At 43.7% G+C, this 22,424-nt stretch overlaps 1 protein-coding gene and 1 long non-coding RNA gene across 4 annotated transcripts in view; one reads left to right on the top strand and one right to left on the bottom strand.

Annotated features, from left to right (window-relative positions):
- ptprn2 (protein tyrosine phosphatase receptor type N2) overlaps positions 1-22,424 on the bottom strand; it is a 121,772-nt gene that overhangs the window by 59,624 nt on the left and 39,724 nt on the right. Inside the window, exon 11 of the mRNA XM_086102338.1 lies at positions 1,187-1,251. Coding sequence (XP_085958464.1) covers positions 1,187-1,251 — 65 coding nt within the window. The remainder of the gene's footprint in view (positions 1-1,186; positions 1,252-22,424) is intronic.
- The window catches only part of LOC147187214 (uncharacterized), a 60,681-nt gene that overhangs the window by 28,082 nt on the left and 10,175 nt on the right, over positions 1-22,424 (top strand). For all 3 annotated transcript variants that reach the window (XR_015099052.1, XR_015099051.1, XR_015099050.1), the window contains one exon: positions 1,217-1,414. This is a non-coding gene — a long non-coding RNA (uncharacterized LOC147187214). The remainder of the gene's footprint in view (positions 1-1,216; positions 1,415-22,424) is intronic.

Here is a 22,424-nt window from a genome sequence, read left to right as displayed (position 1 = left end):
GGCGACACGTCGGACGGCTTAAGATGTCGGCGTGCGGCTGCACAAATGAAGCTGCAGGTGTGAAATGGATGCCAAAACCGATGCGGCTGTTATTTCGTTTCCCATGAGTGCAAACAAAAATACGCTAAACAATTGCGCCCCCCGTCCCGCATATTAAATATTTACATTTAATTTATTTTTTTCCCCCCCAAATTATACTGATCACCTGGCAACTCATTACTCGGTAGCTTTAACTCATTACTTGCTGGATTAACCCGACGTGCTGATTCAAATCAACCCAATGCAGTGGTTTAGCTAACCTAGTACTGGGTTACTTTTAAGTCAGCGGTTTTAAGACTCTACAGAGCTTTTCTAGGCAAGCCCAGCAAGATCGCAGATCGGCACCATCTGATTTGCATATTTTTCAAATTTTCCCTTTTTTGAATGCATTTTTTTTTCTATTTTGGGGGGTTTGTTCAACCCATTTTTTTCCGCATTACACGCCATCCCCAACCCGTTATTTGTGCAACATGAAGAATTTTTGAGGTGTTTGGGAAAAAAAAAAAAAGTTTCCCCCATTCAATTTGTTTTAATGTCTGTCAATTATACCCGAACAGCAGGGTTCGATTGTACCCATAAAATGGAACAAAGGAAAAACTTTCGCCGGACGTCAAATTACACATATGGTCATACCTGTGCTGTCCTGGCACAGTCACCAAAGAAAGTGATTTTCAACTGCAGGAAGATATCCAATTTATATGCCCGTGCGGTCTTTCGCCCAGAGAGTAATCGTGTAGTACCCTCCCATACCGCTAGGGAGCAGCAACAGCTAGCCAATCGCCTTGCGTTTCGACGAGTGACAAGCGAATTTGCGACGCGTGAATGCAGGACGACGGTGAAACAATAAATATGAAAGATGATAAAATACTGTTTTCTTTGTGTTCCTTTGATTCCAATTCAAGCCGTTATAACGTCATTCTTCAATGTTAAAAACGGTTATAGTAACAATATAACACGTTAATTGTTCAAATAAGCGGTTAGTGGTGTGGCGCGAGATTTTTTTCAATGAAAGAAGTGTGCCTTGGCTCAAAAAAGTTTGAAAAAAACCGACCTAAGAGACTCAAACGTGTGGTTGTCTACGTCTTCGTCAAGCTCCCCCGAAGAGCAGAAAACGGATGGATGGATATTTTTAGTGACTGTAACTTACGTCACTGACTCCAGCCTCCACTATCTTCAGGCCCGTCTCCTTCTCCAGCTGCTGTTTCCCTTGGACTGCACAGACAGAAGCGGAGGCGGTGGTGAGTATGAGCGGAGAATAACAAAGTATCACTTTTTTTTGGGTTTTATTCCCACAACCAGGGGCGGAACGAGTTGGTCAGTGATACCGAGAGTGATGCGACGGATGAGACGGCGTGAGTCAGATGACAAAATGATGGTAAGGAACGAGTGGCTCACGCAGGAACGCGCGTCATTTAGCGCTCGGCTGCGTCAACCGAGCGCCCAAAAAAATATCACTGCTGTTTCTGCGACGGTCATTCAATCCGAAGGATGGCGAGCGCTGGTTCGGCGAAAGGAGTGTCGGTCACAAGTTACCGGGAAGTCTATGTCACAAACAGTTGGAGATGCTCTCCGGTCGTGGCGTGGTACGGGTATGGCTGATGACTAAAGTGGAGTTCGGCGGTGCCCGAATGACACTCGGCTCACGAAACAACAAGAAGCAGTTTGGAAGATAGTGAACGACTCTTAATAAAAAGTGGCTTCAAGCTGTTTATTCCACGTTGAAGGTGACAGTCAGATTTTTCATACAATCACATCACTTTGTCTTAGTTGTCTGTCGCTATAATTTTAAAAAATTGCCGCAGACGAGCTAACAAAGAGCATAGGAGTCGCGCTGTTAAACAGTGTATGTTTGAAGACAAAAGTTGCAGCAAGCCCTCACGGGTATATATTCTTTATCCTCTCTGGAAAACAACTAACAACTAAAAGGTGATTTTAGATGCCGCGAGAGGCCGCCAAAACCCCCGTCCAAGCAGTAAAGTAGTACAGGAATTGGCATCAAAGAAGCATGTTGAAGTAATGATCGTTGTCTTGAGGTGGAGTTGAATCATTTCGCCTTGATCCAAATGACTTTCCCCTCCCAACGGTTCAAGAAACGGTTCAATAAATGTTCTGAACTTTCCGAAGAGGCCCACTGACCGGAAAGGCGTCACTAATGAGGCAACTATTGTGACCGAGAATCTTATCAAGCGAGTAAATGCGGTTAAACAAAAACAAAATAAAACCAGTAACACCCATAAAGGTGACTTAGTAGAAGCAAGAAAATCCACAACAGGACTTGGACAACTTTTAGGGCCATTCAAACTTCAAGCTACCACTAAAGTGCGATTGGTTTAAAAGCCTGCAAATGAGCTCGGAGCAAACTGGCCCCATTTCCTTCTTGCAACGCTGTAACGACGCAAACCATTTGAGAACGCGACCGACTGAAGCTGAAGTGTGTTCGTTAATAACTTAAGCCCCCCTCCTTTTGTCCTTACAATAATTAATACACCGCGCATCTCGCCATCTCGTCAAATGCGCCGAAGCCATTTCCACCGGCTCGCTTCGTCAGACATATTCTCATGTAAATCTGACACATCCGTCGCTTCCTACCTTTGAAGCAAACACGTAGGTTGAAAAACAAAATTCAAAGGGTGGGGGACTTTCACAGATAACGTAAAATTAAATAATGCGCGGCAAAATGCCGCATCTTTTTAATTGAGTTTGTTAGCATGTGAATGCGAGTTAAAACGAGTAGGTCCTTTAAATCCCATTCCCGCCCCCCCCCCTCCCCCAGATGAAGGCTATGCAAATGACCCTGCATAGACTGAAGCTCACCTCACACTCCACATCGGGCGAGGGCCTGTTTTAATTAGTATTTTAATCTATCCCAGTGATTCCACTCGGGCCACAATGTATGCAGCATTCCATCTAATTAAGCATGCTACTTTTAGGATAATCATCCATCTCTTTGGTGCGCCGCCGCGCCCAAACGCTCTCGTCTTGCCGGTTTGAGAAGGACGCACTGATCATCCTATCATCTCGTCGATGTGCCGGCATATATTTCAGGATGAGAAATGGGGGTTGGGGGGGTGGGGGGGGGGGGTTACTGGGAAAGGATGCATACACATTGTGACTCAGGTCCTATTCCCCTGGGGTTCAATGTACTTAAAAAAAAAGAAAAGAGACTTCCAGAGTACAGTGAGGATTTTCACAACAGATATGTCTAAAAAATAATAATAATCTAAAAATAAATATATACAATAAAGCTGGTGCGCGAATGATGGCACGCGATTAGGGTCCAACCGATTCACGGGCAGGCCGATGATACGCAGCACTTTTTGGCGTATTCAAAATAATAAGTTGTGTGTTTTCAAATGAAAATACCTCTCGGTTGTAAAGTTAAACAAATACTGAAGGCCAAAGTACTGTAAAACAGTCAAATGTTGTGCCTGTAATTTAAAAAAGAAAATTGGGGGATTTTTTTTCCTTTTTTTAAATAATCAGGCGATCGATGAGTTATTGGAATAGTTCTGTGGCAAATTTCGTTTTCGTTTGTTTATTGAACATAAAACATATACAGTAATAATTTGACAGAAAGTAAGGTAAGTAAAATAGTAAAAAGGAAAGCGAATCAGCCCTGCGATTGGCTGGCAACCGATTCAGGGTGTCCCCCGCCTACTGCCCGAAGACAGCTGGGATAGGCTCCAGCACCCCCCGCGACCCTAGTGAGGATCAAGCGGTTCGGAAAATGGATGGATGGATGGAAAGCGAATCAGTCATCATTCAACACAATTATTATGTTCAAGGGAGTAGGAAGAAGTAAAAAACGTATCTAGTCCTACCCCCGTGTTATGTGTTTATATATAAATAGATCATTTTTATATCAATCAGAAAAGAAAGAAAGTAAGAAGAAAGATGTCTCCATTATGGCTCATGCATTTGTTTTCAAATACTGGGATCAGCCTATAATTATTATTATTATTTTTTTTTTTTTTTGGAAACAGTCAAGCCCTAAAAGTATAGTGAGAGAGAACTAGAAAGCTCCCTTTATGAATTTTCTGACATTTAAGTCAAACTCGTATCTGTGTCAACGAAGTCAAAATGCAAAACATGACTAATGGCCAGTTAAAGATTGTGGGGCGCGGGGGACACACGACACCCTTGTACGTTGAAAGCGCTAAAAGTCAGAATGCCACGTAAGTCAAGAAAACGAGCCATTAGCGCCAGGAGAAAAGGCTACAACCCACACGGCTCAGATGAATGTCATTTTCAATTCCTGTTATGTATTTAGTCGTCTGGCTGCCAGGGGGAGCTACCTGGATACTGTTTAGGAGGGGGTTAACGAGCGAGGTAATTGGGCCCAGCTGGGCGAGGGCGTAGGTGGCGGGGAGGAGCGAAGACGCTCAAAAGGTCACGCAACGTTTCGCCGCTAATGAGGACCCCTCCGGGGTGGCGGCAGTGGCATGAGTCTTAACGGTGAAAAAGATTAGCCCTGCGTCAACACGAGCCGTCGCGTGACCGCCGCCCGGTTCGCCGACCGACATGGCGTGGCGGGCCGATATTTACCGGCCAATCAAGGTGAAGGACTCTCCAATCAGTGGCGAGAACGGAACAGGGCCCATTTGAAATGGAAAGACAATCTACTCACTGAGCTCATTAAGCTGCCGGCTGGACGGACGAGCGCTGGAAGCGAGAGTCGGAATAGCTCATTGCTCTCGGTTTTGCTTACAGCGAACCGTCTCTTTTTGCGAAACAACACAGCTGGGAATGCAATTAGAATAAACGACAGTCGTGGGAAGCAACAAACGCCAAATACTTTGTTACTGTATGATACCGGACTTGGTTGTTTGAGGCGTCTGGGCTTCACTTGACTATTTATTTTTCAGACGATTTTTATATTTACTGTTACATTTGAAAACATATACAGTCTCTCACAACGGGAGACTTCCGTATCACAGTTTCTGTCTTTTCATGGAACGGGGTTGAGGAAATGACACTTTGTCGACCGCTAGCTCGAGGAGATAATACTAAGGCTGCCACTCCAAAAAATTCAAGGTCACCTTACTTTATACTGTATAATGTTGCCTTGAATGAAATGAACGTTAGTGAGCAGCTACCAGCGTCAGCGTGTCCGGATTCTGTGAAATAACTACTATCGACTCACCAGAGCGGCTGCTAGCTAGCTAGCATAGCTAACGTCAGGTCATTTCCAATCGTTGTGTCACAAAATGGAATAAAGTAGAGACGCTATTCAGTTTCGTAGAAATAAGCGAATTTAATGCGGATTGTCTTTTGAAAAAAAATGCAATCGTTTACTTTCTTTTGACGTTGACTAAGTACCTATGGAGCATGTTCAATGGAAAAGAAGATATTGAACAAAAGTTTTTAAAATAAAACATTGACAACCAAAACTTTGGTTCAAGGTTATCGTACCGTCAGAATCGTGGCAAGGCTGGAAAGAAAAGTGAGTACACTCCTGAGTAAAAATGTCCACACTGAAATCCTATATCGGTAATTGCCAATCCTTACTTTGAACAGATAGGCTCGTTATGTTTATGTATGTCACTTATGCTTTAAGTCACAGTCATGTGGTTTAACCCTTTCGGGGACAGCGGTTACTACAGTGGGCGGCTTATCATGCGATCAGGTTACAGGGTTCAGTAGGGGCGTAACGGGACATACTACACAGTAGATCCTCAGATTGTGTCTATGAATAACACATTCCGATTCAAATGATAGTAAAACGGACAACTTTTAAAAGACAGTAGCTAGTCCAATGTCACGCATTACATCGGGGAAGCAACTCAAGCCAGCACTCGAAAGCGCCAGGGGCAATTTCATGAGCTTCAAATGGGCCACCAAATATCCCTGACAGACTGTGGAAAAAGAGACGTCAGGTTTCATTTCAAAAGAGACTCCTCCAGACATTCTTAATCGGCATTGTCCGAGCATATCTCATCTCATTTGATGGCATCCCATCGCCGCTGCTCCTTTTGTCATCTTTGCGGTTTTCCCAGTGATGCTGAGCCCTTGACGAAAAAAAAAAAGAATCCAGCATGTGCTCCATTTTTATCAGCTTTCAATAAAACAAGATGGATGTTTGTTGGGTGCAGAGAAGGCTCACCCTCTTCAAAAAAAAACTCCTGTTTTTGAGTAAAGCGGGTTAACACATACCAACAAACTCACTGAATTTCAGCCTGCAAGGCTGATTTATTTGACGTTTCAAAAAGATTATCCCGACTGATCATCCCGTCATGTGTGTTAAGAGTGATTTTTTTTTCTTCCTCTCGATGATCTGATGGGGGAAAAAACGCCAGGCCAGCAATCGTAACTATGTTTGTGTGATTTGTTTCTCGCTGTACGTTCTGGCGTTTGTCCTGGTAAATTTTCCTACTTTTACTCCTCCTTTGTCAGTTGCCGTGTGTTGTGGGCTACTTTTTTTTCTGTAACCTGATAACACGGTAAGATGTCCACTGTAGTAACCGCTGTCCCTGAAAGGGTTAATATATACAGTCAAACCTCGGTTTTCGAACGTCTCTGTTCTCGACCAAAGATTTCGAGTTTTTTATGCCTCGGATTAAGAGCGAAAATCGGTTCTCGACCAAACTGAGCGCACTTGAATGCACCACTTGAGTCCTCTCGCCTTCCTTCCACAAGGAAGTGACGCTTCATCGTGTAGCGTTCCGTTGTGAGCAGACGTGTTCAATGAAGATTTTATTTTTTTTTTTTTTAAAGAGCGTGCTTTTGGTTTTCGAACAAATCGGTTTTCGAACAGCTTCCTGGAACGGATTATGGTCGAAAACCGAGGTATGACTGTACTTTTGTCGACTCGTGACATCATTCCTGCAACTTTTCTGACACACTTCGTGTGCCGGGACCATCAGAAACCGAAGACTCGCCGTACGGTTTTAGCCTAGAACAAATGACAGCAATCCCGTACTATTTGGGAGGATAAGATCGAGCCCGCCATTGATTAGCTCATTCAGTACCAGCCAATTCTGGACCAAGTCAGAAAAGACGTTTTAAAACGTCTTTGGGAGTGAATGAGTTAGTGAGAAGACACAAGTAATTGACATTCCTTTTTTTTTTTTTTTTAAACAGTCTTTTAGAGTTGAATAATAAGTAAAAACTCTATGGATCACAGTCACCTCCCTGGCAAGATTGCAAAGGCCAACGTCCAAATCAAATAACAGCCTATTGAAAACGTTATTTCCGATGCTGTTGCGGATCATTGTCACTTCCACTTCAGGTTTGACACACGCGCGCAAACCCAATGTCACTTAAAATAATAATCAAGTAGTTGTATTTCACCATAACAACCGGGATTCAAATGACAAGCTCAACTCTGGGAGTTGAAGAACACTTCAAAAGTTCATCAAGGACTTGTCGGGAGAGGAAGAAAAGGCCATTTCAATCACACCGGCTTGCCTTGGAAGTGATTCAAAATCCTTGACGCGCGCAACGAGGAGTAGAAAGAGCGGGCGAGCCAGACTTTATGCGACCTTTAAATTGCTTGCGAGCATACGCACTCAACATCATTATCTGTTGTTCAGTATAATTTGATTAAAATGCACCGCTCGGCCGCCATATGCTGCCGGATAATGTGATGATGTCCCCGCCCTCGTCGCGGATTCTAACGGCGATCCCCGAATGATTATCATGAAGTCATCGGACCTTAAAGTCATGAATATATATGCTCATTTCTCTGACACATGGCATGCGGTTTGTTATTGTTGGAAGCAATCTAAATGCGGCGCGGCGAGATGGATCACTTCCCGTGGGCCCCGAAGTATTCGTTATTTCGGCGTGTCGTAATGCCTCCAAATGGGGGAATTGAGTTGGCATATTTCAGCTGATTGATTTGTTAATACGCAGATACGCCCCTCCTCTCTATCTGGATCCTCGCTCCCGCCTTCGTCTATATGTCAGTCCCGTCGAAAACAAAATGAAAGTGTTTATTGGGAGGGCGGGAGGGGGAGGGGGGAGAGGGGGTGTACGCAGGGGCGCTCACGCCTCGCTCTCTCCAAAGCCGTTAGCCTTATCAGTAGGCAATCGCTTCGATATTAAAGCCGCCATTCCACACATCACTACCCATCCCCAACGCACACATATAACGACAGTCTGCACCTATCAGGAGACAGAGGAGGGGGGGGGGGCAGGGGGTGGACGGGAGAAGGATGCACCTGATCCCTCTGCCGCCGCCCCTTTCCAAACAGATAGGCAGCTATCCATTTCTCACTCAAAAACAATAATGTGACTGCCCGGCTCAGAGTATGAAGACACACCGAGCGGCAGCGTACGATAAATCACACATTATCCACGACCCCCCCTCACCACCTCCCCTGCCCCCCCTCCCCCTTGTACACGACGATTGTTATACATCGCAGCAGATGCGGCTGTCATTTTTATGGGCCTTATTTGCATGTGTACTGCCACTGCACCCCCCCCCCCCGCCCACCAGCATATTTTTACAGTATTAATGCCGAAAATAAATCAAGAAGTGATAGCAGAACCAAATACAATAAAATTACCGCTGACGTTTATGTTCGGCAACCGGGGTTATAATTGATTTCGATTCTCCATTATCGCTCGTTTCTATTTAGTTTTGACTGACGTTTCCCCCCCCCCCCCCGCATCTTGTTTTATTTCGCTTTTAGAGCAGGTTAATTAGTTTTTAGGTATAGTTTTGATGTACACAACGCTGACCACTTCACTGTTTATTCAACACGACCGATGGCTTCATGCGAATAAGCCGGCAGGATACTCGCATCAACGAGCCTAAAATCAACGCAAACGGTGGCTTTGCAATATGAGTGCAATATATATTTTTAAAATATATAAATAAATAAATTTGGACCGACAATTACAAATGATGTCGAAGGTAATAGAGTGCGGCGGCGGCAGTGGTTTGAGCTCAGTAATGGCGGCAGTGGCGTAATTAGAATGCGAGGGTCCGCCAAAGACTCTGCGTCTGATACCAAACATATTCCGGGCTCCTTCCTCATTCAAACGGAACCCACATGACACTTTTATAATTGCATACCCGCCCTTCCTTTTTCTTATTCACTGGACTTTTTTGGAAGATAGCTCAATAATAAACCTTCACAAGTCCTCGCCGCTGCTGCACATATCTCAAACAGTCGCCGTGCTTCTAATAAAGGTAATGGGAAAATGCGCTGGGCGCATTTGAGATTAAAAATAGAACAGATGGTATTTTTGTAAAATAACGCATTTCTATGGCATGTTAGCGATATTTCTATAAACAGTCTTTTGTTTGTTTGTTTTATTTTTACTGTGTTTAGACATGAGCAGGGGAAGGGGGGTGGGGGGGGGGGGTGCGCCAACTTTGTCAGAGGAAGTGCGGGGCTTAAAGGTTTTGGGATAGGCAGCTCTAAGAGATCGCACGATAGTTAATTTGAAAATGCCTCCCTTTTGACACATTTTTCATGTCAGAGGACGGGGGGGGGGGGGGGGTGCACCAATCCCTCACTTTGAAGGGGGTGCGTGACTTTGGCAACGCCTGCTCTAAAAGACAATCAGAGCCTCATTTAGATCATGAAAAAGCCCCCTTTATTCTTTTTGGGGGGTGGGGGGTGCGCCATATCTGTTGAAGGGGGTGCACAGCTTCAAAAGTCTCTGAGCGACTGTTCATACTGAGCCCTTGCCCAATGTGCTTAATAAATGTATCCCTCAAAATACTGTAGGGTGCCAACCCTGTCATGTGGGGAAGGGGGGGGGGGGCTTAAAAGGTTTGAGAAAGACTGCATTCCTGGAGTGTGCAAATAAAGAGCTCATCTGCCGTTGAGTATTCCCACTCTTTGTGTAAATATGGTCCTGTATATGCACACACACGCACGCACACGCACACGCACACACACTATTAGTTTCTCGGCTGGCTGCTTGCTAAATAGATTGTGGCTGTTCTGACACTGGGTGCAGAATGGGCATTTTGGCTTTGATAGGCACTGACACCAATTCGTCACGGACGACGGCGGCAAGAGCGGCGGAGCCAGCCAATGACTCCTGTTTTGCCGCCACCTCCAGATGTGGCAGAAAGCCCCATTGCATGTCAATCAATGACAATCTTTCACCAATGATCAGATGGCGGTGAAGAATGAGTTTCTGAAGAGAAACAAAGCGCACCGTCCCAACTTTTAACACCTGAATCGATTTTAAGATAAGATAAGATTTGACCTTTATTTGTCCCACACTGGGGAAATTTACAGTCTACAGCAGCAAGACCTATCATACATTTCAGAAACCACACGCGCGCAATGAGAAAAATGTGGCATGGGTTCAAAGTGGCAAACTATGGCTACTGGGGGGACATATTTTGGAGGTTTTGAGCAAATGTTTTTGTTTTGATACGGACCGATTTGGATTTTTGGAGGACGATGCCAATTCCAATTTGTGACAGAAAAAAAATTCCAATAACCAATGACAGTAAACCTCCACATATTCGCGGCTCAGCACATGCAGATTTTAACATTCACCCCCACCCCCGGCCAACATGAATAAATATATACCGTATTTTCACGACCATTCGGCGCACCGTGTTGTTGGGCGCAGTCTCAGTAAGGGATGCTATTTCTGTATTTGACACATACACAAAACGCACTGTATTATTGGGCGCAGCCAGGCGTGGTAAAACATACGCCAGCTTAAACATACGGTATGCATGCGCGCACGCTAAAAACACGTTTTTAAAAAGGCAACGGAAGCAAAACTGAGTTCGCTTGTACTTTATTTCACCATTTTACAATGTACTCACGCGACTGGTACCTGCTCGGGGCATGCCTTTCGCGTCCTCTTACACGCCCACCCTTCACTCATTGGCGGACTTCCGCATGCCTGTCGTCACTCACTCCGCCTTTTCTCCATATATAAACAGCGTGTCGGCCAGACGTGCTCTCAGTCAGGCTTTGGAACTCGGCGCATACACTAGACGCTCCGCATTATAAGGCGTCCTGTCCATTTTGGAGAAAATTTAAGACTTTTAATGGCGCCTTATAGTCGTGAAAATACGGTAATTAAAAATCACATTTACCAGAAAACAAATATTAAATGTTTAGCATAACTGAAGATCTTTTTGGGGATTTTTAAAAAAATTAGATTAGATTTTTTTTTTTTTTTTTTTTTACAAAATGCATTTCAATGGCTGTCAATTATATGTGGATTTTCGCTATCCAGGTCCGTAACCCACCGAGGTCTACTGTAATCGGTCAATTAAAAAAAAAAAAAAAGAAATCCCGTATAACCAAAATTAATTAATTAATTAATTTTAAAAAACACTTAAAGAAATCTTTTAACATTGAATTAATGGTATTATCATTGTATTATGTTGCAATCTGTTAACTTGTTAAAAAAAAAATTTAAAACAACATCCATCCATGATCTGAACTGCTTTATCCTCAGGAGGGTTGCGAACGTACTGGAGCAGATCCCAAACAGCAGTCGTACATCCTCAACTGGTTGCCAGCCAATCACAGCGCACGAGCAACCATTTATCGGCAAAAATCGAAAATGAAAAGCTAATATCGGCTGATTAAAAAGGGTTCTCGTTGAAGAGATTTGGCCCTGATTTTTATTGGTTCTTTTTTTTTTTTTTTTTGGAATCACTGTCATGTATTTAGTGTCAACATGCATACAATGACAATAAATGAAGCTGCCTGAGATGGGCCAATACAAATTTTCTGTTGCTCAAAATCTCTTTTATCAGATTTACAGTAGAAAAAGAAAACAAACTTAATTTTGAGAGCACGCCATCAAGCAAATGGCATCAATTTGGTTGAACAGCCCAAAACACCAAACTAGTTTAATATTTACGATTGTCGGGGGGAGGGGTCCATCTTAACACATGCCGCACCACAGGATAAGCACCCAAGTGACAATCAACAGTCGGGCCTTTGCTGATTTGGATGCTGCAAATTTGTTTCGACGCATGAAAATCTGACACAGACCAAATAAAAACTCACCATCTGCAGCTGAGCAAACACCGAACACACCACGGGCCACCGTGACCTGAAATTGCGCTCGTCTCATTAGGGACGCTTTGTATGCGTGATAACATTAAAACACGCAAAAGCTTGCTTCAAAAAAAAAAAAAAAAAGAATTTATCACTTGGCTTTGTGTCTTGTGGTTAAAACTGACATCTTAAGACGTGCCGATGATTGACAGCGGAGGAACATTTTGGGATGTCGGCTACCGTCTGAAGAGAGCCTACTGGGGGAAATGCTTATTGGAGGAAAGGATGGTGATGCGCACACACGCACCGGCGCGCACACACACACACACACACACACGCACGCCACTACTTCCCCACTGAGGCAACTATGACAGAGGCAGCCCTACCTGTCAGTGTGGCGGCAATTATCCTGCGGGCTCTCTTCACAGACCATCTCCTGCTCGTCTCCGCATTACTAACCACATCACTGAGCGCATACATGGGCGGTGCGCGTACTGATGCACGGGTGAGCAAGAGGCACACCGCTGACAGTGGACATGTTCGCACGTACGCACACGGGCACAAATGCGCTTTTTCATCCACAATTCACTCTCGACAATTCAATGGGCCGCGCTGACGATGTGTTGGTGCAGACATCCTGCTCAAGCCGGGAGAGGCACACATCATAAGAATGATGTATGAACTAGGGGTTTTTTTCTCTCTCTCTCTCACACACACACACACACACACACACACTTTGTTGAATGGGATGTAGAACTTGTGTTTGCGGAATGTGCCATGACTAGATTAATAAACATCTCCATTAAATAGACACCTCACTTTTTTTTCTTTTTTTTTTTTTTTGACTACACGTCGTAGAAGGAAACTCTTTCGAAGGTAGTGCGTGGTTTAAAAAGTTTGGGAACGACTGCTCGAATAGATCCGGTGCCGTAATTAGGTAAATAAACACCTCTCTCAAACAGACATTTCCGCTTTGATTTTTGTTTTAGGACGTGCCGGGTACATGAAGTGCTTGAACTCTGTTTAAGGGGGTGCACAGCTTATAATTGGTGAAATAAACAGTTGAGGGAGTGCTTTAAACACCGTTGAAGGGTGTGCGAGGGATTGATTGACTGCTCTATTGTTTCCAAATTGTTCATAATTGATTAAAATAAAAACCTCCCGGAAACGGACATTTCCGTTTTTGGAAAGGTGAGTAGAGGGGTGCGTAGGTGCGCAAACTGTTTTTTGTAGCCTGCGAGCCTGTGCCTGAGTTACTTAAATAATCACCTCCATCAATTAGATATTTCTAGTTTTGACTTGTTTTCGGGGTATATAAAAATGTTAAGACATAGCCTGTACAGTTAAAAACGGTTTATTTTGTTCTTTTTGTTTTTGTACACCTACGCCATGGTCGGAGATGAATCGAGCTCGCGTTAACACGGACAGGAGGGCAGGATACGAGCCCCAGTGAGTCAGGCGATAGTACAAAAATAATGATATAAAAAAAAAAAAACAGACAAGGCTTCCAGTTTGGCTGCGGGGAGGTCTCGCAGAGGAAGCGATTGATCCGTTCCTCGCCGGTGCGCTGACTTGTTTTTCAGGAACAGCTTGACTGTACAGACAGCGGTGTGAAGGGTCATTTCAAAAAAGATTTCTCTATCCTTTTTTTTCCCCTCAAGAAAGGAGGCGCGGGGAGGGGGAGGGGGTGGCAGGACAACCCACGCGACCTCATTACTGAAAATTTGTTCCGACTGTCATTAGCAATCACAGACACCATCACTCAAGTCGGCGGTACGGGAGAGAGGGGGCCGTGGGGGCGTCCGCAGGGGTTATGACAATTATCACATCACGTTTGATAACTTGATGTAGACAGGGTGTTGAAAGATTCTGTATGTTCTACGCTTGATCCTCAAAGCTAAGAAAAAAAAAATCCAAAAGGAAATAATGACATTTCTGCCAGTAGGGGGCACCGACAAATCTATTCAGGGCGTAGCCTTTCTCATGTTTCTTACGAAAACGTGAACGTCACATGAACTTCTCTGCCATCTGAAACGATCACTTCAACAACAATTACTACTTTCCCATTAGTCAGGGCTTTTTTTTTTTAAATGGCATTTACAGAAAGAGCACCTGTAAGCACAGTGAGGTTGGTGTCACTTGAAATGTCAATGGAAATGAGGCATGAAATCAGAATTGGGTACTTGCACCTGCAGTGTAAATGTCTTTCGCAGCAATTTCTGGTCCGAGGCTATTTTAGAGGTGACGCCTGCTCGTTTTGCCGTCAGCTGCCAACCAAAAAGCTCAGAAAACCTCCTCCGCCACGTGAAGTAACCTGAACCGTCTCTCAGCGCGTCGTCGCCGAGCATCCGGGCGGCGCGTCAGCCCGCAGTGCTCGTCATCTGCATCTGCGGCTGCGAAGTGGCGGTGGGTGTAAAAAGAAGACGCAACACAACCGCCTCGCTCAGCTGTCAGCGTGACAAATATGACATTTCCTGTCAGAGATGTTATTAGGACTGATATTATTTCGTGCTCCTCCCTTTTTTTTCCCCAGGAACAAAATGACACGGGGATTGTTTTCCCCTAAAGCACGGGTGTCAAAGTCAAGGCCCGGGGGCCAGAACTGGCCCGCCACATCATTTTACGTGCCATTAAACACGGCAACTTCCATGATGCTTGCTAAAATATGCACCAAAAATTCTCATATGTAATAAATAAGAGAGACATGGTGAGCATTTTCTTGTTGCCAAACACCTCATGACAGTAACTTAAACGTGATTCTTAACTTCCTTATATGATGTCAGTCATATTGGCCCTCCAAAGGGAAACGGTAACTAAAATGTGGCCCGCGACGAAAATGAGTTTGACACCCCTGACCTACGAGCCGTATTATAATTGGTGTGCACATAATATTTTAGAGCCACAAATAGGTGTTTTGTGCACACATTGCATCTATTTTGCACTATTTTGTGGCCACTACGGAGTATTTCATGATCAAAAATGGGTATTTTGTAGCCACAAATCAGTATTTTGTAGAGACCTTATACCGAGGGTATCGAACTAAATTTTTGTTACAGTGAGTTAGTTACAGTTTCCCTTGGAGGGCCGTTATGACGGAAACAGTTTAAGGAAGCCAAGAATAACAGTTTATTCACCTATTATTTCAGTTACTGTTATGAGGGGTTTGGTAACAATAAAATGCTTCCATCATCTCTCTTATTTATTACATATGACAATTTAAAATTTTGGTTCAGATCTTAGCAAGCATCATGAAATTTGATTTGTTTTCGAGGGCCACATGAAATGATGTGGTGGGCCAGATCTGGCCCCTGGGCCTTGAGTTTGATACCTGTGACTTATACCTATTTAATGACTACAAAATTGTATTTTGTGAACACAAACTAGAGTTTGTGACCACAATTTAGTATCTGGTGGCTAAAAAGTTGTACATATTTCATGACGCCAAATTCGTTTATTGTTCATTTATTGTATTTTGTGATCGTCAATTTGGCTTATGTGATCAAAAAGGAATATTTTGTGGTTCCAAATTGTATTTCAAGTACACAGTCTACCCATTTCATGGCAGCAAATGATCACCAATAAGCATTTTGTGTGTACCTTACATGTAGTTTGTCTTGACATTTTAAGATTATGTGACCCAAATAAGTGCTCCATGATCACGAGTCAGTCATTTGCGATCACCTATTTAGAATTTTGCGATGAGCAATTAGTATTTTGCGGCCATCAAAGAGTATTCATTGGCCACAAATGAACCTTTCACGCACAGATGATACGGATCTTACGGCCACAATAATTTCTTTCCCCGTGTCATGTCAGCGGCACCATAAAAAGCCAATAATCATCACAACAGGACCAGAAAACAAGGCAAGGAAAAACAAGAGCGAATAAAATGCACATTTTGACAGTTTGTTTTTTTTTGACAAGAGCGTAGAAGCGAGACTCCTATTTTTTTTTTTTTTTAAGGACACCTGTTGAGCTGCCACGGCTCATCTCCTCCTCATTTAGCCATCTGTCAGGGCTCCGCGGGGCTGATTACAGCCAAGATCTGATTCCACTTACCCTGCTTATCAGTGTAATTAGGGGCCCCTGGCAGGTGACTTGAAGAAAGTTGCCCACGTCACCCGTGTTCAAGGCGCAAGGATTTGTCGCAGCTACTCGAAAGCCAGCGATTGCCAAGGGGGTACGCCAGACTAAGAACGGAATGCAGTCTGGTAGAATAATTACACATATACACTGTTCAATCCACTCCGGCGCAAATGGGATTTTTCTTTTTCCGCAATGTCACACCTTACAGGGGGTTTTAACGACGGATTCAAGGTAACCTGAATTTGTACACAGGTCAAAAGGTGCCGTGGTCTGTTACTTAGCTAACGCAGGAGTAATGTCATAGTTCAAGCAAGCATTCTAAATTAATATTCATAATCAAAAATGTGTATTTTGTGGCTACAAATGAGTGTTTCATGACTACACCTGAACAATTCATGGCCACAACTTAGTATTTAGTGCACGCCTTCATTGTATTTTTTTTCACATTACATTTTTGGTCAATACAATAATACAGTTAATTCCCACTAACATTTTATTGCAATGAAACTTAAATCAGGTTTGCATAAGTAAATATGAGGGTCTGTTTTACCGGCGATCGAGTGGTTAGCGCGTCGGCCTCACAGTGCAGAGGTCGTGGGTTCCATCCCGGCTCCGGCCTTCCTGTGTGGAGTTTGCATGTTCTCACTGGGCCTGTGTGGGTTTTCTCCGGGTCCTCCGGTTTCCTCCCACATTCCAAAAACGTGCGCGGCAGGCTGATTGGACGCTCTAAATTGTCCCTAGGTGAGTGTGAGCGCGAATGGTTGTTTGTCTGTGTGTGCCCTGTGATGGTGCTTGGAGCGGCTTCAGCATGCCCGGCGACCCTTGTGAGGATAAAGCGGATCGGGAAACAGATGAATGGATGTTTTACTTTTAAAAAATGGAGGTACTATGTTCCAACTCTAAGATTTCATTATTAGTATATTTTGGCTCCAAATTTATTTCGTAATCACAAATAAAAAATTATGGCCACAAATTAGTGTTTCTCCTATTTTGTTTACATTTTTTTAATTTTCTTTTCCGGGGGGGCTTCTCCAGAAAAAACAAAACAAAACATTTGTTCAATAGAATAAAACAGTTGATTGACACGACCACTTTCATCTCTGCATTCGAGAATTGCAAGTGCAATCGTTGGGAGAAAAAACTCCAAAGATGGCTTCATAAGAAGCTGCAGAAGACAAATGGCCGCAAATGACAGGAGATGTCGGTTAACAAAGTGTGATAGTGGGAATTGTTGAAAGAAGGAGTAGAGGATTTCGCGGAAGGAGCGCAGATTTTCCTAGGTGGTGGATCGGACGGCGCTAAAAGGTCAGGAGTGTGGCGTTCGCACATCCAGGTGCTAATGTAACACCTCTCACAACGTTCACGCTCGCCCGCATCTGCGGTTGCCTGGCGGCTTAGTGGACGGACTGTTGTTTTCTCCGCAATAATGCTCAGTAATCCTCCACTCACGCGTTGCCTTAACACGGGGATCCGGTGCGAGGACGCCACTGGCAACAGTCGGGCGGACATCTGTGAAATTGACTGATTTGAAACTAACACGGAGACAGGTGGCTAAACTACTCACTCGGCTCTACGAATTACAGATAGTTGTGTCAAGAATATCGGGGTTGAACTTCAACGTTGTGTGATTTACGAGTCTACGAGCTTCATGCGGGCATGAAATGCAAAACGCCATACAAGGGCGAATGAAAATAGCATCGTTGTTGGGCTACATCTAAAAACCTTAAAACAACTTATATTTGAACACCGCCCATAGGATCACAAGCAGACAGGCATATATTCTTTATCTTTAAAAAAAAAAAAACACCCAAAAAACGTTGCATCTTATAAGTGAATCTCTTCTATGTTGCATTTTAACCATCATTTATACACAGTGTGCAATGCTCAGTTTGATAACTTGGCTAATGGGGAGAAAATAAACACTAAATAGTTGCCTCTTTTATCACCTCGGCATAGAGCTCTGGGAGAGACAACGCTACTCCGTTGGCGCCTGACCTCATGTATACAGGGCAGTGACCCGTGACAGTCAGCCGGTATCGATTTAAAACGAGGCTAAGGGCAGAGGGAGAGTGAGGAGGGACCAGCAAAATCCCTTTTTAACGCATATCCATAATTTAGCGTGGTCTTTCTTTCTCTTTCAGATGGCCGAAAGACAGGAAAAGCAGATTTTAAAAAGAAATACGCGGCATTAAATGGACGGAGAGAGAGAACATATTGATCGAGTGATGGATCGTGATCATGGTTCAGTCTTGATGCGGCGGAATATGCGGTGTGTCGCTGCACACTTAATAACAAGTTTGCGTGCTGTCAACACGATGTCATTAAGGCACTAATGACAAGGGTGGGATGAAGCTCCAAGTCTCAACCTCTTCGGAAAATGAACTCCTAAGTGTTCAAAGCAGAAGACGGACAATGAAATAGATATTCATTGCACTATGACGGAAGGCACATAAAGTAACCTTGAAAATTTTGAGGTCATGTTGGATTTTTTTTTTTTAAAGACGAAGAAGAAGAAAATCACAAATATATTAATCACTTAGTCATCGTAATAGTAGTAGTAGTACGGTAGTACTAAAGTTGTATCATGATTAGCTGATTAGCCGATCGCTAATCAGTTTTTTTTTTTCTTCATCTCATCTTCCAGTCAGCCTATTTACGGAAGGCTTTCGACTCACCCGCCTGCTGCCATCAAAATGTCAACCATCAAACATTTACGCAGGTCAGAGGGTACAAAAAATAAATAGCTAAAAAGCTAGTGGTGGAAGATCACAGTGGTTAGCTTTGCTAGCTTTAGCTATTGCGATTGCTGCTTGACCTAAAAGAGTCATACGATGTATTTTTAATCTTTTTTTTTTTGCACCTGGTCATGAATTATAGACAGGACGAGAGGGTGGAAGAACGTGTGGAGTGGCTTACAGGTGACTGAAAATGAGGGGAGGGGGCATGCGATGCGTTTCTCGGCCATCTGGAGACCATCACTGGGGGTTTGGTAAGATCGGTTATAGGGTGGCAATCGCCATGTCACATCCATCGATCCATTTTTTTTTTAAAGCACTTGTTCACATGAGGATATTTTAAAATGTTTTGGTTGGTTATAAGTGCACAGTAATGACACAGACGGTATTTGTGGTGGCACAAGATATAACATATACAAAACATAATGGCAGCACACTGAACATCCTCTATTGAAAATGTTCTGAAAGGGAACCCGTATTGTGCGGCATGATTGCAGACAGCTGAAACCTTCGGTCAAAATAAAAAAAAAATGTAATCACCCCCCCCCTCCAAAAAAAAAATAGGGGAAGTACAAAAGCAAAAAATAGCGCTTTGAAGATAGGAAAGGCAGGAAATGTCACCCGTGTGCTTTGAAGCTCGCCGGCTCCCTTTTGTTTCTCTACACTTGTAACGCACTAAAACCACTGGCAGGGCAGCGCATGCGGGGGCCAATTAAGTACCACAGGCGCCATTAGTAGGCAATGAACATGCATGAAAAAAGGGAGGGGGGCGGGGCCAGGGGACACACATGGTCTTATATTGTTTGCTGTGTGGAAACAACTGTATGCCTACACCTTCACTATCCAACAAATATACCGCCATCTCCTTTTGTTAAATAACAATAATAAAATATGACACAGTTAAATAACACAAAAGTAGCACCGATATGGAGGTCATGTTTGGTTAATGCTTAGGGTGGCTCTGTTATCTTACCAAATGTTGACGTGATTTAATGTTTGCGTATGTGGATGCATTGTGCCGTATTTTCCGCACTATAAGGCGCTTTGGAGTAAAAGGCGCACCTTCAATGAATGGCCTATTTTTAAACTTTTCATATGCAGGGCGCACCGCATAATAAGACACGGAATAGAAGCTACAATAGCGGCTGTGGTTGCGTTATGCATCCACTAGATGGAGCTACGCTAAAGGGAATACAATACAATACAGCTTGATTTACATCGAGCTTTCACAACCGCTGCAGCTGTAACAAAGCGCTTTACAGAACATTTAAAATACTACGTCCAAGAAATTAGAATATTGATCCATATATAAGGCGCATTGTATTATTAAGTTTTTGAGAAAATTGAAATTAGTGCAGAAAATACAGTAAAAATAATTCAAAATATTTTGTTTGATTTCATTTTTATTTTGACTTCATGAGCGTGTCGAGTGGTCGGGCCAGCCGCTCCCCCGGTAATTCTCTGATGAGAATTCCCATTGATCACATGTTAAGACCAAAAAAGATGATCTCATATTATAATGGACTCATGCAGCTCAAAAGGGGCGTGTCTTCTCTACTATGTTGATATGTATCAGACAAATCGCTCCTTGAGGACTTGGGGCAGAGTACAGCGATCGTTACTTATTGGAGTAGTGCTGAGAGTACGGAATAAAATGAGGCCGTATATTTGTGATTTGCTGTTTTTGTATTCAGGCCAAAACAATAAAAGAACGGCCGATGCACCATTTTGTGGTCATTTAAGGCCAATTAAGGAGATTAATTGAAACAAAAGTGGTGTTTTGCCAGCATCGTCTTGGTGCCCAAAAACTGTTGGGGTGATCCGAGGAGCTTGATTTTGAGAAAAGTAGCACACGGTGAGGAAGCTGAAGTACAGAGCGATGCCCCACAGTGTCAAATAACACAGTCTCGCTTTTGAACAGATTTTTGTTTTTCCATTTTGAGTGTTAAAATGCGTTTGCGGTGTGTTTAAAAAGTGTGTTTTCAAGCATGTGGGAGAGGTACTTTAACCTACAGCGTATTGAGTTGAGGGTGCCGATGTTTTTAACATTGTTCTTGGTGGGTGTTAATGCGGCGAGTTAACGTCATTTTACCCCCCTGTTGAGTTGGGCAGAGGGGCGTGATTGAATCAGCACTACATAAAACCCTTTCGTGAACTCCCCCAGAAGATCATCTTCACAGCTTCTTTCGATTTAGCATAATGGAGGGTGGTGCATTTTTTTTGGATATCATTACATTATGACTCATAGCAAGGAGATGGGGTGATACTCGTTTACTGGGCTGTTTGGACGAGCTGCTTCATAATGTGGAAAAGAAAAAAAAAAAAAAAACGTGCAAGAACCCGTTGCTCTCCACATGGTAAGAGCCATCAGCGAGGCGGCGTTCGATGCGGGAAGATGAAGGACGGAGAGAACAGAGGAGATGAAGGCTGAGAGGGTCGGCGCGGAGCGAGAAAAAAAAAGGAGAAAAAGGTGGGAGCCGGTGGGGGCCGCCGCTGAAGAGGAGGTTGGATTTTCTGCTCAACATGGTGCTTTAATCCTACCGTCTCTCTCTCTCTCTCATTCTCGCTCCTCCAATCTATGGAGCCGTGACAAAAACTCAAGGAGACTCCTAAACACAGCATAGAAGGGGACTCATACACCGAGCTTGAAAGTAATGGTGGGAATGGATGCTGTTGCTTTGTCACTTGGGTGCTCTATATCGCTATTGACTATGCCAGTCAACCTCCATTTTGTGCTTTCAGATGCCGTAGTTGAAACGAGTCGTACCCCTTAAACACGTTGAACGCATTCGATGCCAGCCGTTTTTCTCAAATTGGGAGAGCCAGCCATTTTTGACTATTTTGACGAATTCTTCGAAGGCCGACAGAAGATTGAGTTCACTAGCTATATAAACAAACCTACCCCCAAAAAATAAATAAAATAGCCCTCTTCTTTCACCAGGAAAAAAGTACATTCGTACCTTCGCTTTTCTCAGAAAAAAATCGGAGTAAAAGAGCTTTTTGGGAAAGGATGCATTTCAGGCAGAACTTTCACTTTGATGCTATTTTGTTTTTCATTTGTGATACCTCAAATCTCTCAACAATGCTTTCCGACTAAATAATATCCATCCATCCATTTTTCCGATCCACTTGTCCTCACAAGGGTCGCGGGGGGTACTGGAGCCTATCGCAGCCAATCGCACAGGCAAACAACAATCCGCGCTCACACTCACACCTGGGGACAATTTAGAGTGTTCAAACAGCCTGCCGTGCATGTTTTCGGAAAGTGGGAGGAAACCAAAGTACCCGGAGGAAACCCACGCGGGCCCGGGGGAGAACATGCAAACTCCACACAGGGAGGCCGGAGCTGGAACTGAACCCGGTACGTCTGCATTGTGAGGTCGATGCGCTAACCACTTGACCACCGGGCCGCCCTCCTACTCAATAGCAAAACAAAATGTCACTTTGAATGCAAAATTAACAGTTTCCAAACGCTGCACTGATGCATGACCTCTGTATGAGGTTTTCATGAACGTTGAACTTTGTGTGCGTGTGTTTGTGTGACGATGGAACTTTGATTTTTTTTTTTGGAAAAAGCTGTGTTGTAGAGTTAGCTGCCGGTATTCATCCGTGTTCTCAC

The sequence above is a fragment of the Hippocampus guttulatus genome, chromosome 21 (assembly GCF_054856545.1).
Source record: "Hippocampus guttulatus isolate MCC_2025c chromosome 21, RoL_Hgut_1.0, whole genome shotgun sequence".
Lineage (NCBI taxonomy): Eukaryota > Metazoa > Chordata > Actinopteri > Syngnathiformes > Syngnathidae > Hippocampus > Hippocampus guttulatus.
The sequence above is the reverse complement of the archived record's forward strand: the minus strand, read 5'-3'. Positions and strand labels throughout refer to the sequence as shown.